At 38.3% G+C, this 16,678-nt stretch overlaps 1 protein-coding gene across 15 annotated transcripts in view; it reads right to left on the bottom strand.

Annotated features, from left to right (window-relative positions):
- Positions 1-16,678, bottom strand: part of TTLL5 (tubulin tyrosine ligase like 5) — a 305,509-nt gene that overhangs the window by 165,526 nt on the left and 123,305 nt on the right. For 8 of the 15 annotated variants that reach the window (XM_022576495.3, XM_022576493.3, XM_089907984.1 and 5 more), the window contains 3 exons: positions 14,681-14,764; positions 13,710-14,108; positions 6,768-6,955 (listed from right to left, as the gene is read on the bottom strand). In XM_022576495.3, the coding sequence (XP_022432203.1) occupies positions 6,768-6,955; positions 13,710-14,108; positions 14,681-14,764 (671 nt within the window). The remainder of the gene's footprint in view (positions 1-6,767; positions 6,956-13,709; positions 14,109-14,680; positions 14,765-16,678) is intronic. The other 7 variants (XM_022576497.3, XM_022576498.3, XM_022576501.3 and 4 more) reach the window with 5 other exon arrangements.

The raw sequence follows: 16,678 nt of genomic DNA, 5'->3' as shown, positions 1-16,678 counted from the left end.
ACGGCTTTGAATAATATTCAATAGCTGGGGCTTCACCTTGAAGATAACAGGAAGCCCCTTCGAGATTCCTGAGCAGAGGAGTATGATTATCAGGCTTGCAATTTAGAAAGATTCCTTTAGAGCAAAGACTAGGGTGAACAGAGGAGAATGGCCTGGAGACTACTTAGGAGGTAACTGTAGGTGTCCAGTCAAGAGATAATTAAGTCCTTAAGCAGGACAGTAGATGTGAAAGTGAAACAGAGAAGATATATATCAGAGACATTATAGAGTCAGAATCAATAAGAACGGGCAACTGCCTGGACGTAGAGAGAATGAAGAAGCAAAGAGAGATGATGAGAAATCAAAGGCTCCATACCTAACTCCCTAAGAGAACTGCAGTGTCACTAATACAAATGGGAAAAGGGAAGAAGAACAAATAGGTTTTAGATATGTTGAATATTTTTTGAATATTTTCAAAGCATGTTTAAAATATGTTGAATATTTTGGATCCTTGTAATACAGTCAGATGGAAATGTCTAGCAGGCAGTTGGAAATTTGGACATGACACTCAGCAAACAGGTTCAAACTAAAGATGCATGTTTGGGAGAAATCTGCAGAACAGCACTAGATGAAGCTATGGGAAGAGAAAGTTTACCCAAGGGGAGACTATAGAGAGGAAAGAAGTTCGGTTGAGCTCTGGAATTCAGAGGCATGTTGGAAGATACCTATGAAGAACAGCGAGAAGCAGATGCCCAGGCATCAACCCCCTTCTTTAATCAGAGAGACTCTGCTGTTGTCAGTTTCTATATTTCAGGTCTTTATACCAGTGGCTTTTTAAAAATGTTGAAACTGGTATCTAGTTTTTCAGGGGGTAGGTAGAGGATGAGTTCTCAGAGGACTTACTGAAGGCTGGAGAAGCTAAGGGAAGTTTTCACGTAGGAGGCAGTCAATAATAGTGTCATGTGCTAAAAAAGAGAGTAAGGATTAAAAATAGGTGACTGAAGTTGGCAATTCCAAGGTCATCAGTGACTTTGAGAGAGAGTTGGTCGATACAGTAAGAGAAAAGAAAGGTTATTTTAGAATAAGAGACCATCAGTAGGCCAAGGACCTAAGGAAAACTGGGGATTTAAAGCCTCAAAAGACATAGAAGAGCTAGAGAATTAGATAGGATCAAATGGAGCTAGAACCTAGAGCAGGGAGGCACAGAGATGCAGGAGAATTCATCTTGATGCTAAAGTTACCCCACTTGACAGAGAAGAAAATCAAGGCACAGGGAAGTTAAATAACTTGTCCAAGGTCTCGATGACTCAAGAGCTTCTGCTTTTTCTATTTACCCTTTTCTGTTTCTAGACATGGGAAAAAGTAATGTATATAATACAAAGAAGTACAATTTTTCTACCCAGAAAAATACAGAACCTAAGAAGCTAGACTTGGGGAAAAATCTACGAAATCAGAACACAAATGTACAGTAGTTCAAATGTGTCCAGATACACTGAGGAGGCAGGAAGACAGTTTCCAGTGCCAAATGCCCAAGCTTGTGATAAACTGGGGGCCACTGGCTCCAATCCTAGAGAACTGTAACCATTTCAGAAAACTTAGCTTCCTCTCTGCCAGTTTCAACTTCAAATTGATATTTCTGAAACTGAGATTGACTCAGGTCCACTGTGGACCCTGATGAAATGAGCATGATCACAATGGTAACCGCTGAAGCAGAAGAAATGATACAAGAATTCCTTTGTATAGGAATGAGTGCGAGTGAATGAGTAAGCAGTGTAAGCAAACATTCTCTACCTCAACATATGCCCTCCTCTAGGACTAGGCAGAAAAGTATCAGGGTAAGGAGCAAAAGTGGAAAGAAATTGAACGGTTTTCTCTCCTACTCGCCCTCTAAATGAAAAATGTGAGAAGCAAAAAGCATCTCCTCCCTCCTATGTATCTGTCAGCACATTTCCAGGAGGCCTGGCCACATCCCGGGCACCGGCTGGCCTGGGAACAGAGCCTGACACAGCACATGCGCAAGCATCGGAGCCCTCGCCTGGGTGGTCTGCTGTTATTCCTTTGATTAAACTCCCAGGCTGGAAGAGCTGGCGCTGCTCCTAATGATAGCTGGGTCCTGCAATCTCACACTGGCCCGCACAGACAGGCCAGGGCTCCCTCTCCTCTCCCTCTCCTCACCGCAGAGCTGGGTTACCTCGCCACATTCTCCTGTTCGCTGACAGCAGTGACCACAAAGGGCTACTTCTGTGCGTGCAGAGGGCTACAGTTGTAAAGCACACCTCTCCCGGCACTGGATGAGGCAGACATAGTGAGACCTCACACTCAAGCTCTACGCCAGCCCACCTCAGCTACCATAGCACTCTCCCCCACAAGAGAACGACGCTTCTAGAAAACCCTGCTTTCAGGGATGTATGATTTCCAAAGGATTCCAGTCCCCAGAGATAACCAGCTTCTCACGTGCCAAGGGAAAGAACTAAATTTGACCTGCTCTCTGCTCAGATTTGTTAGGTATTTGTTGAATAATCATATGTTAAGAACACGTGTCTCTGTATTTCCAGCATATGCAAACACTTCCAAAGTGGCCACGGTGGCCACTTCGTGTGGCAGGGAAATTTCAATATTCTCATATGTTCTAGTCTATAAGTAAAGTTAAATCATAGCAGAAAGAGTAAAAGTAATTGCAAGATAAATGAGGTTCTGTTTTTAGCCATACAAATTCATAAGAATCTAGCCTCTAATGGAAATTCAGGGAACTTCAAGCTTTATTATCAAATTTTGGGGTTGTCAGAGTACTTTGCTTCTTTTCTTCTGGTTAATTCACTGTTCCTCAGCATCTTCAACAGTGAGCAGGGAGGAAAAGGGTATGGCATTGCTTCATCCTGCAATCCATCCTCCTCCCAGCTACCTAAGTGATGCAGCTAAAAGGCAAGGCCCATTTGTCTCTGTGGCTCCAGGTCATCTATGAGATAAAGAGCAGAGTTCCTTCACAGGGCATTCAAAGCTCTCCTTGAATCAGCCCTTGTCTTCTCCTCCAGCTTCCATCCCAGCTGCTCCCTATCCTCCAACACCACTAACCACCAGCTTTCTGTTTCCCCAGATACACACATGCTAGCTTATTTTGGAGCCTGCCCTACCCTTCTTCTGCCACCCACCAGCCCACCCTTAAGATTCAGTGTAGGTGTAATCTCTTTCAAGAAGGCTGCTTTGGCCTTCCCACTCCCACCCACAGGCTGGGTTAGATACCCTTTGGTGGTTTTGTTATTCCCTAGAAACATCTCTGCAGATGCCATGCTAGTACTATCATATGTTTATGTGGCTGTCACCCTTACCAGATTGTGAGTTATTTCACGCTGAGGTCTATGTCTTTTTTTTTTTTTAATTAATTTATTTATTTATGGCTGTGTTGGGTCTTCGTTTCTGTGTGATGGCTTTTTCTAGTCGTGGCAAGCGGGGGCCACTCTTCACCGCGGTACGCGGGCCTCTCACTGTCGCGGCCTCTCTTGTTGCGGAGCACAGGCTCCAGACGCGCAGGCTCAGTAATTGTGGCTCACGGGCCCAGTTGCTCCGCGGCATGTGGGATCTTCCCAGACCAGGGCTCGAACCCGTGTCCCCTGCACTGGCAGGCAGACTCTCAACCACTGTGCCATCAGGGAAGCCCCAGAGGTCTATGTCTTATATCATCCCCGTGGCTTAGTACCAAGGCCTGGAACACTCTCAAGAGCGTAACAAAATGTTTTTGAATGAACAAATTCAAAGAATATATTTGAATAAAAAGTTCTACGGAGAATGCCACTAAAAGCTTTCATGAGCAAGTAGTTGAAATCATAGACAAAATAAAGTGATTTTTCAGAAATTCCCTCAAATTTCATTTTTTTTGGCCACGCTGTGCAGCATGCGGGATCTTAGTTCCCCGCGACCAGGGATCAAACCCACGCCCCCTGTGGTGGAAGCACAGAGTCCCAACTGCTGGGTCACCAGGGAAGTCCCAAATTTCAGGGTTTTTATACTCATCTTCCAAAATAGCACAAATAACTTAAAATCAGCATACCTTACTTAGTGGAAGGTCTCTTAACGCCTTGCCCAGAAAAGCAATGTAAAGATATATCAGGGTTTATGGCATATAATGAAAGCAATACTCAGAGGAAAATCCATAGCTTTAAATATAATAAAAAATAAGACATGAGTGAAAATAAATGAGGTACCCAACTCAAGAAATTGGAAGGAAATAACAAAATAAAGCTAGGGAAAACAGAAGGAAGGAAGTTAGCAAAGATAAAACAAGAAGAGAACCAATTAACAAACAATAAAACAACAGAATGAATAAATATATCCTATCAAGAAAAGGGAAGGGGGAAAGAAAATCTTCATTAACCCTATTGGATATGTGAAAAAAAAGAAAACGCAAAATAGGAATTGAAAATAAGGAAATAATCACAGGTAAGAGGAAATAAAAAACATTTCAAGTGACTACTGGACACAGAGTTATTTCTGGTGGAGCTGACTTGAAGGTTTCACACTCCAAGTCCAGAGAGGAGAGCAGAGCTTTCAGCACGTTCTGTCTGGATGCCTGCCTCTCACCAGGACTACAGACACCTTATCACTTGCCTCAGTGAGTAAGGAACCAAGGCACTTTCTTTCAAACACAGCTATGAGTAAAAGGAAATGGCCAGTAAACAGATGTCCCAGGGCCCTTATTAAGCCATTATAACGTGTTATTATTTACCAGAAAAAGAACAATAGAAGAATTTCCCAAAATCCAAATTAAGGAACTACTTTCTCCAAGGGGAAATAACACAAATAACACATACTTGAGCTTTTCAATAACAACATTCATTTTGGTAACACAATATTTTATCCAAAAACTGATTTCAAATCAAATTAGAAACCATTTATTATTAAAAGCCTTTTACGGTTGAAATAGCAATCTTTTCCAAGTATCAATATATGGCATTCAGACTTTACAGAAAGGTTCCTGCATACTATCCTCATGACCCTGTTGTATTTTCCTCATCAACAAATAGAGACCCTGAGGTTAACGGAAGTTGAGTGAATTGCCCAAGATCACACAGCTAGTAAGTGGCAGAAGAAAGCAGGTCTTTATATGGCTAATCCAGCCCTTTTCCCACTACTGCACCCTGCTTATTACATACTACAGTCCCTCCCTCAGTATTGCACCAAGGATTAACCACCCTATTTATTACCAAGGCTCTAAAAGTTAAGACTGACATCTAATGGTGAGTTCAGATCTCTATGAAGAGAAGTCTGATGGAATTTTAATTCACTGGCACTGAAATTCTTCTTAGATGAGACAGACTGAAGGGGAACGACTTTCCAATAAGGATACAATCACCTTGGATTCCCAAAGGATCAGGATCCTTTCATTTAGGCAAGCTTTGCTGTCTCCCAAATGATAGGAGGTGAAAATATGTAAACACTAATATGGGCTATGTTTTTTACTATAATTGCAAAGAAAATTTCTTAATGTCTTGGTGCTTCTAGCTGCTCGTTAAAAATTGGAACATATACTCTAGTCAGTGACCCACTGAAAAAAGTGTAGCAGATCACTGGCCCTCTACCTTCCTGATAGCCACTTCACATTTCACAATTCCTTCCCATTCTACCATGGCCATGATATTCCATTTCCTTTTCCCATCATTCTGTCACTAAAATCTAACTATTAACTCCCTTCAAGTCTCAACACTGCCGTATAAGATTCTTCACTTCCTAGTTCACATTAGGCTTCCTTATCTACTCCCTTCAAACTATCAGGGATTTGAAAAAGAACATTAATTACAACCTCACACTCTGGGATGAGGCACTTTGAAGTAAAGCTAAGGCTTACTTTGAATTGTGGTCCAGAATTTTACACAGAAAAGTAGGGCACCACCAGGGAGCAGTATGTTGCCTACTTTTAACATGCACTTGAAGTAATCTACAGCTTCACTTTTTCCTAGACTCAATTATCACTAGAGAGTTGCCACCAGTTAAGGGACATGACACCACAAAGATATAGCAAAATATAACTGTGGAGTTAAATCAGAATAATTCCTTTGGAGGACTTTGAGGCCGCTTGCATTAAGGAAAGGGAAAAAAACATGGCTTCTATTTCCAGTTAAATACCATGGGGATAATCATCAAGAAGGGCAAAAAGAATCCCAAAGTTCTTAAAAGCTTTCATCTAACTTCACTGTGTTGTAAGCTTGTCAGTATATATACAACAAAGTCAAAATCGTGGTATCCATCAAGCTTGCCGGATGACCTTGACTACATCACTCATTTCAGCCCCAGTTTCCCCCATCTGTAAAATGTGAGGATGATATGTGTTGGATGAGGGTGTATTGAAATTCATTAATCAGTGCCCAGAAAAGATCCTGACATCATGAGATGAAAGGCAGTAAAGTTAAAAAAAAAAAAAAAAAAGTAAAAGGTAATGTTATGGCATTCTGGTAAAAAGATTTATAAGGCTAGAACTCACTGGAAAATTTTACCAGAGAAATAAGTTATTTTTAAAGATCCTTTAAAAGTGCATTTACAGCTGAACATTCAAGTCTATTTATCCATGAAGTAAGTACATCATAGCTAGCAGCACACTTAAGTTTGCAATACCTGTGACAGAAACCCTTTCTTTAAAGCTGAAGGAATGCTTTTATTCTTTAGCTTGAAACCAACTAATATTCATTCAACAGGCAACAGCATATGGGCATTAGGAAAGACAGGGAAGGACAGAGTACCCTGTAGTTAACCCTATCCAGCGATCCAAAGAACTCTCTGACACCCCAAACTATCCATACCTGCTGGGTGAGGAGACTGACGTGAGTGGATGGAGAATACTGCCTTGCTGCCTGCTTCTCAGCTAGCCGCTGAAGTTCAGCCGTAACCGTACTTGGGTTGTACCGTCTGCTGTATGAGGAACCATCTTCTCCCTCCTTCTGTGTTTTGGCTACTCCTGAATGCTGCTTGTTTGGATGGCATGAACCTGCTAAAAGAGAAAAGTTTTCATCCACTTAGGAAAAAAGCCCTGAAAAACTTAGGATGATGACAGCAAAATCTCAGCCGACAGACCCCTAGGATCTCTGACAACATAAGGAGCAGTAAACTATCCTCAGATGCTCACAAAAGTAAAACTAAACCCTTACCATACTCTAGAAGCTCTTCCTACCACCAGATTGTTACATGCATTTATTACTGTGTTTTTGCATACTATGAATCCTTCACAAAAGAAGAATTTTCATCACATGTAGTGGGGAATAATTGATCCTAGAATCAATGAATAAAAAATGTGTAGCCTTGAAACTCATTATAGTTCTTGTTTTCCTTGTTATGTGACTGTACTTGTCAGTAGTTTACGGCACACGCTGTCAAATCACCCACAGTCCTCCTTACAGAGCTCAAAAAGGAAAGAAGGACAAAAGCAAAACAGTATATTTGGAAAAACAGCAATAATCCTATATTATAAAATTTCAATTGATTTTTCTTTCAGACTTCAATTTTCCTCTTTCAACTATAATATCACAGAATTCTATTATTTCCGAGCACTGAAATTCTGGCACAATGAAATTACTTAATATAAAATCAAGGTTAACATTTTTTCTATGATAAAAGTCACACAATCCATTGAAAAAATATTAAAAACCCAGAAAAGTGGAAACACTTTAATGTGTTTCCTTTCTGTCTTATTAATGCTTATATAACCACAATCATTCTGTATGTACAATTTGGTGACACTACTTTTAAAAAAATCTATATTTTTTCATGTTTATTATGTTATTTGACACATACCAAATACTATTTACAATTGATGTAGAAGTTATAAAACATATTATAATGAACTGACTACCCAACTCAAGAGTCACATTATCAACCCATGTGTTCCTCCTCATCCTTAACCTTCCCTTATCATTCATCCCCTTCCATTTTTTAAAATATAGTTTTATTCTTTGTTTCTGTGTGCGTTTGTGTATGCATACTTAAACAAAATACAGTTAATTTTGTTTGTTTTTGAGCTCTATAAAAATGGTATCTACTGTAGTAGTTTCCTGGGACTTGCTTTTGTTACTCAATACGATACTTCTGAGATTTATCCTTTCTAAGTACAGCTGAAATTGATAACTTTACCTGCTGCTTGGTATTCCATTTTGGAAATACATTACAACTTATTTTTCTATTCCCTCATTAATGGCTATTTTGGCTATTTCAAGCTGATCGCTATTATAAACAGTGCAGTTGTGAACACTCTTGCATACATGTCCTGGTGCACATGTGGAAGAACTTCTCTTGTGTATACGGCTAGGAGTTGAGTCACAGAGTGTGTGAATTTTCAAATGCATGTGATAACAACAATTTTCAAATTTATGTGAATTTTCAAATTTATGTGAATTTTCAAATTTATGTGATAAAAACAATTTTCAAATTTATGCGAATTTTCAAATGTATGTGATAACAACAATTTTCAAATTTATGTGAATTTTCAAATGTATGTGATACATTGCCACTAAATATAAGTGCTCCTGCTGACCCACATCCCCTCCAACACTTAGTACTGTCAAGTATCTTAATTCTTCCCTCTTTTAAGAGGGTGTAAAATCTCACTGCATTCTTCATTTATATTCATCTGATTCATAATGATGTTGAGCACATGTTACCTCTTTTCTGATACCACTATTGGGTTGTCTTTTTCTTACTGAAGGAATCTTGCTTATGTTTTTACTTTTGTTTCCTACAATAAGGTGTTAAAGATGGTCTCCCTTATTCTATTCTAGAAGTTTAAAGTTTTGCACCTGAAATTGATTATATGGATAGTATGAGGCAGAGATCTAATTTCACTTTTCTTCCTGTATGGATAACCAATTATCCCAGCACCATTTATTGAGAAATGCATCCTTTTCCACGATCTGCAATGCCATCTGTCATATATCAAACTTCCATCTATATCTGTATGATTGCTTCCAACTTTCTATTCTGCTCCGCTGGTCACTTTGTACCTTTTCAGATACTGTATTTTCTTAATGATCATATCTTTATATTCTTAATAAGATACTCCTCCACCCTTTTCTCTTCTTCAGTGAGTTCTCACCATCCTTGGTCTTTTGCCTATCCATTATCATTTTAGAATTGGCTTGTCAAGTACAACAACAAAACTTGAGATTTTGGTTGGAACCTGTATTGAATCCAGAGATCAATTTGATGAGAACTGAAACATTTATGATATTAAGTCTTCCTATCCATGTACATCCTATTTACTAATTTATTTAGGTTTTCTCTGTCTCTAAACAAAGTCTTATAAAATTTCCTTATAAAAGTCTTTCCTAAATTTATCCCTAGATAGCTTATCATTTTTATGCATGTTGTTCTCTTGGTGATGTGGTTGTACAACAATGTGAATGCACTTAATGCCACAAGTGTATCTGTAGCTTATTTTCAGTTTTCTATGTAGATAATGTATTATCTGCAAATAAATAAATTTTATTTCCTCCCTTTTGATCCTTATGCTTTTAATTTCTTTTTCTTGTTTTATTATACTGGCTCTTGACCTCCAGTAAAACACTGGATAGAAGAAATGTCAGTGGGCATCCTCTTCTTGCTCTTAACCTTAGAAGGAATGCTTTCGACATTTCCCCATTTACACTGATATCTCTTGTGAGATTTTGGCAGACACCCATTTTCAATAAAGAGTGTTTCCTTTTCTTCCTAGTATGCTGAGAGTTATTATCATGAACGAGTACAGAATTTTACCAAATTCTTTTTCTGCATCTACTAAGAGTATAAATACAGTTTTTCTCCTTCAATCTGCTGATGTGACAAACGACATTTATAGATTTTCTGTTAACCCCCTTCTGTATTCCTTGGATAAACTTGTTCATGGGATCTAATCTCTCTCATATATTGCTAGATGTGGCTGGCTCATATTTTGATTAGAATTTTTGCATTGGTGTTCATAAATGAAGCTGATCTATAACCTCCCTCTCTAATACTGTCCTTAATTGGTTTTGTTATCAAGATTTAACTAGCCACACAGAGTTATTACTGTTGTCTCTTTTTCCATGCTCTAGAAGAGTTTAAGATTGGAATTATCTTTCCCTTGAAAGACTGTCAAAACTTATCTATAAAACCATCTGGGCCTCAAGTTTTCTTCGTGAGATTTTTTAACTACTGTATAACTTATTTTAATAGTTATAGGACCATTCAGGCTTTCTTCATCTTTTATTTTTTTAATAAATTTTTTCTTTTCTTAAAAAAAATTTTTATTTATTATTTATATGGCTGAGCCAGGTCTTAGTCGGGGCAGGCGGGATCTTCGTTGCCGTGTGCAGGATCTTTTTAGTTGCAGCATGCGGGATCTTAGTTGCAGCATGCATGCAGGATCTAGTTCCCTGACCAGGGATCGAACCCGGACCCCCTGCATTGGGAACGCAGAGTCTTAACCACTGGACCACGAGGGAAGTCCCTCTTCATCTTCTTGAACCAATTTTACTTACTTTTGTAGGCATTATCCACTTTGCATAGGTTTTCAATTTTATTGGAATAAAGTGGTTAACAGTATTCTAATATTTTTGTCACCTATGCTACATTTGTATTTTCTGCCTGCTTTTCATTCCTTACATTATTTATCCATATCTTCTCTCTTTTCCTGATCGGTCTCACCAGAGGTTTGTCCACCTTCTTAGGCTCTTCAAAGAACTTTTGGTTCTGATATTTTCTCTACTGTACCTTATTTTTGAATTCTGTAATTTTTACTCTTGTCTTTGATTTTTATCTTTACTCTTATCTCTCTTTCTCCTTTATTTAGATTTGTAATATTGCTGTTTTTATACCATCTGAAGTAGATATTTAGCACATTAATTTTTAGCCTTTCTTCTTTTCAAATATAAGTATTTAAGGCAGTAAATTTCCCTCCAAATACTGTTTTTCATTGCTCTCCACACATCTGAACATGAAGTTTTTTCACTGTCTTTCAATTCTAATAGTTTTACATTTATTTCCATTATGATCTCTTCTCTGAACTCTTTTAAATTTTTAAATATATAAGGATTTGTTATGTATCGTTGCTGTCGACATTCAATTTAATTGCAGTACGGACAGAGAATGTGGCTGTATGATACCAACTCTGAAATCTGTTGTCTTATGATGTAGGACATGACTGTTTATTATAAACGTATCATGTGTGCTTGAGAAGGTGTTTTCTCTAATTATTGGGTACAGAGTATTATGAATGAGCAATAGATAAAGTTATCATCTTGTTCAAATTGTCTTTATCTTTGCTGATTTACAAAATCTGTGTATCTACTAGTATTGGACAGAAATATGTGGAAATCTCCCACTAAGACAGTGGATTTGTAGATTCCTCATTAGTTGTATCAATTTTTGTTTTATTTATTTGGAGGTTATTTTGTTAGCTGCACTTAGAACTGTTTTATCTTTCTGCTGAACTAAACTTTCTGTTTTATGTAATTACTCTCTGTATCTGTTAGGAAAATTTTCTCTCTTAAAGCCTAATGTAAGCTAATATATACTAAATTAAGTAAGCATATATTAGCACCACCTTTATTCTGGTTGGTATTTACATGGTATTTCTTTCTTCATCCTTTTACTTTCAACCATTCTACGTCCTTATCTTTACATGTGTCTTTCGCTGGTAAACAACATACAGTTAGATTTTTAAAAAATTCAATCTGACACTCTTCTAACAAGTTCAGCCCATTTATATTTATTTGATTCTTGATATATTAGGACTTGGTTTACCATCTTTCAAGTTTCCATTTCTTGCATTTTCTAAGCTTCGCACTTGTGTGCTTCTATGTTTGTGGGTGCTTCCCCCGACCCAGTCCATTTTTCTTCTTCCCACATGTTTAAATTTCCATATTTTAATTTTTTCAGTGGTGACCTTTGAAACTTGATACTGTATATTTATCTTGAAAAAGTCTAAATTCAAAATAACATCTTGGGCTTCCCTGGTGGCGCAGTGGTTGGGAGTCCGCCTGCCGATGCAGGGGACACGGGTTCATGCCCCGGTCCGGGAGGATCCCACATGCCGCGGAGCAGCTGTGCCCGTGAGCCATGGCCGCTGCGCCTGCGCGTCCGGAGCCCGTGCTCCGCAGGGGGAGAGACCACAACAGTGAGATGCCCGCGTACCGAAAAAAAAATAATAATAAAAAAATAACATCTTAATCTCATCCCCAAACTATTCAATCACCACAGAAAAATTTGACTCCAATCACTTATAGGATATTATTGTTGTCAAGTATATTGTTGTCAACTATATATTGTTATCTATATATTGTTGTCTACTACTGTTTAAGCCATTCAGAATATGTTCTTTGACCACAGTGGAAATAAGCTAAAAAGCAATCACAAAAAATAGAGAATGCCAACTATGTGAAGATTAAACAATATACTTATAAACAATCCATGGGTCAAGAAAGAAATCACAACGGAAATTAGGAAATATTTTTGAACTGACTAGCTTCTTCTGGTCCTTATCCTCCTCTGCGATAGGTAAGAAAAAAAGGAAGGTTTAAAAAAGAAGTGTTGATGACAGCAACAAGGTACTGGAGACACTGACCTTACTGAATTTCTCTCACATGGAAGAAAAAATTTAAGCCAGAACATAATTATTATTGATTTTAGAAGATTAAATCATAAGAATAATCACTCAGAATTAGCACTAATACATATATACGTACATATTCATATGATGACTTATTAAAGTAGACCCTTTCATATCTCTGATTCAAGCTCCATATTACAATATCCATTTCATTTGAAATCAGACAATGATTAAGACATACAGATCGGCTATTTATAAAACATAGCTTAACTGTAACTCACCTTAACGTGGATATTACTCAGGTGTTTAAAAATCTGACCAATGTTAAAATACTTGCTAATCTACAAATTCAACACAGTCCCTATCAAAATCCCATCTGCCTATTTTTGCAAAAATTGACAAGCTGATCCTAAAGTTCATAAGAAAATGCAAGGGATCCAGAATAGCCTAAACAATATGAAAAAGAAGAACAAAGATGGAAGAATCACCCTTGGTGATTTCAAAACTTACTACAATGCTATAGTAATGAAGACAATGTGGTACTCGCATAAGGGCAGATATACAGATCAGTGGAATAGAATTGAGACTCTAGAAGTAAACCCTTACATTTAAGATTAAATGATTTTTGACAAGAGTGCAAGACAATTCAACAGGAAAATAACAGTCTTTCAACAAAAGGTGCTGGGACAACTGAATAACTACATACAAAAAAAGAGATGTTAAGACCTTTATGCCACACCATATACAAAAATTATATCAAAATGGATAAAAGACCTAAACTATAAAATTCTTAGGAAAAACATACTCAACAGAATGAGAGAAAATACTTCTAAATCATGCATCTGGCAAGGGACCTGTACCCAGGATATATAAAGAACACTTACAACTCAACAGTAAAAAGACAAATATCACAATTATCTCTTGACTATGCTGTAAGCTCCCAGTAAATAGAAGCCTTGTCTTACTCATTTCTTTATCCCCAGCACCTAAAAGAAGTTGTTTCATTTTCTTATCAGTGAATGAGTGTCACTGGACCAAATGCAAGACTCTTCCTTAGTCACATCAGAACTATGCACCCTGTGTCCCTTTACCTTTCAAAAGAAAAGCCAAAGGGAAGAGATGGCATTCTTTTTTAACTGGGGCTGGGGAGAAGCTGACATTGTGGAGTGCCTTTCATTCTCTCACTCACCTGCCTTTGCTGAAGAGGGACGAGACAGTTTCTGGCTATAGATGTGCGCAGCACCTTGGAAAGAGGAAAAGGGGCCAATGGTGTAACTGCCTGATCGACAGCGCGGCAGGCCAGCGGGGCTCAGTACGTTCTGTGTCCCAGGATGGATGGACGGAGAAGCACTGCCAGGGACCGTGCTCAGTAAAATTGCTGGCTGGTGAGCCATGCTGCGGATAGCTGGAGGAATCTGAGATAAAGAATGGTGGCCTGGCCCTGGTGAGAGGTCAGAGGTGGTAATAACAGATGACAAATGGGTGTTGGGAATTTTCTGCAGAAGAGTAGCAGTAGGACCAGAGAAAGAAGTAGAGGAAGAACTGGTATAGACTAATTTAGCCTCTTTTTCTGCTGAAGTGGTAAATCCTATTAAAACAAAAACAAACAAACAAAAACAGATCATTTTAGGAAAAATTAATGTAAATTCTGTATGTAAACATGAAGCAAACATTTTTAAACATCAAAATAATCTTAGCATGAAACAGACATAATGAAAAATACAAACTTTAATGAGATTCATCATGAACCTAATGAATACTGCCCACTGAGACAATGAGGCAATGGAAACAGTTTATTTTTAGTCCCTTCTGAAAGCTGGTGTTGGGACTACCTCCATCAACCAGAGCAGGTGCTTTACAAACGTTAGGGCCTCAGGACAAAGTTTCTGGTAATGACAGCTAACTCCTCTCCCTCTGATTTTCACCCTTCTAGAAAAAAAAGTGCTCAGAATTTTAAACATTAAGAAAGTGAGAAATTCCTTGGAAGGATAACAGGCTATCAGTAGACAAAAGGAAATTCTAAGGGAAAAGGAAAAACAAAGAAAAGGAGCCTTTTGCAGTAATGTCACACGCCCGAAAATCATTTAATATCTGATGACATTTTTTCATTTAAAGATTTATCAGAGAGCAGCAAATCTATGTAGGTTTGAAGTCACTCACGAGATAATTTATCAGAGTGAATTTCTGTTGCTTGTTGCTGCTTGGGCTGCTTTATTTTCACTTCTTCCATCGTTTCAGGGTGATCTGAAATAAGAAATAAATACTGAGCTTAGGCTCTGTTACTAATCAAATGCTAGAGCATTGCTCTACACATCATTTTGTTTCCAAAATATAACACAACTAGTAATCAATGCTAGGAACCATTGCATTTCTCAACACACTTTTCCAAGGATGGCCATGCCCACAGCCCTGTTGAGTGGGACACCAACCAAATGATTCCCAACTAGCCCCAACCTTAGCTCCAGCTGACTGAATCAGGAAAAGATACCAAAACCCAGGGCAGCCATCCATGGACTGCCAACAAGCTACAACATGCCTGGGAAAGAAAATGAGTAAGGGCAGTAAGATGCCTCTGTCAAGAATTCAGACTTGGGGAGCTAAGAGACCAAACTGGTCGGTGGTACACAGTGGAGCGAAGAAGTCGTAATATATATGGACCAGGCAACTGCCAAGAGATAGAAAGAACAGCCCCAGTCTTTGCTGGCATGATACCTGTTTACTACAACAGCTCTGTAACTTAATCTCCTCGGTTTTACTTGCATAAGCTGAGTGAGTTTGCTTATTAGATAGATTGATCAGTATATTCAATAACAACATCACTCTAATAAAATAAATTTCCACCGTAATAAATTAGGGTTTTTTTCTACTACAGAATTTTGAAACAGAACAGCCAGAGCTAATCATATACTTAGAGAAATATTCCAAAAATCTTTCTCAAGGGCCAGGTTCATACAAAAACTTAAGACAGGCCATTTTACAGATCATCTTTCAGAATGAAAGAATAAGGACATATGAATTCTCTTCTGTCCGTCACCACCAGCACAGGTAATACTGTCACACATTTGTTTGCTCATGTTTTTAACAAGTCCAGATACTACCAAATGTCATACTGTTGTTCCCTTGATTGAGGCCTTCCTACTGCCCCTCTAGTTATTCTTGATTGGTATTGCTAGGTATAGACATTATTATGTAAAGGTAGCCCTTAACACATGAACCCCAGAATTTCCGAGGACGCATCTGCACAAACAGGTGCTGCTAGTACGTGCTGTTAGGGCTTCTCCATTACTACCAGGGGAGAAGATACTACCTGAATGCCAGGCTAGGACTTCACCTGCCTAGCACACTTTTCCCTACCCCAACCTCATTACAAAAACTCCTCAGCCTCCCTTTCCCAACACTGTTAGAGGGTCTTTTCAGAGATCCTACCAACCTTCTTCCTGTATTTACTCACCCAAGTTCATCCAGCAGACAATAAATATTATAAAGTCAAGAACTGTGACAGTCCTGGTCCCTGTATCTCTAGGAACTATCACCATGTCTGACACATGATAGGTGTTCATTAAAAATATGTAGAAGGAATGAATGAACGGATAAACAAACTAGCTTTAGAACTTAGATAAGTTAGGAAAGCTCAAAGAAGAGGGCTGGGCTCAGAAGTATTTCTACTAATACAATACTTTAAGTGTACAGTGAGCTAAATAGGCTTTTGTAGACTAACCTCTGAAGCTAATCAGTTATTAAAACAGTAACACCGTTTCCTTGGGAAAACTCACTCTACATTTTAAAGGACCGATATCCCCAGCTCTTTCCACATTAGACTATGATAGCCTTAAGAGTAGCAAAGAAATCTACATCTTTGGATCTAGGGGTTAGCATACTACAAAATTAGCATATTATCTATGTCTTATGCTTCCATCTAGATTTTAAATGAATCTTACACTCGAAGCACAAGCTTTGTTTATAACTGAGTATTGCTGCTATTTTTTGATCATATGACACGAACTAGATAGTTTGGTCCACATCAATTCCAAATCCCCAATCACGGAGTTCCCCAGCAGGGAGAAATTTTTGAAATGCGTGGGAACATTGGGTTATCACAATGACTGAAGGAAGATGGTGACATTTAGGGCTTGGGACTATGGATATTAGACATCCCAC

Source organism: Delphinapterus leucas, chromosome 2, assembly GCF_059928025.1.
Source record: "Delphinapterus leucas isolate spDelLeu-1000000601 "Yukka" chromosome 2, BTC_Dleu_Yukka2, whole genome shotgun sequence".
Taxonomy (NCBI): Eukaryota; Metazoa; Chordata; class Mammalia; order Artiodactyla; family Monodontidae; genus Delphinapterus; species Delphinapterus leucas.
Note: the sequence above shows the minus strand (reverse complement) of the source record. Positions and strands in the feature narration are given on the sequence as shown.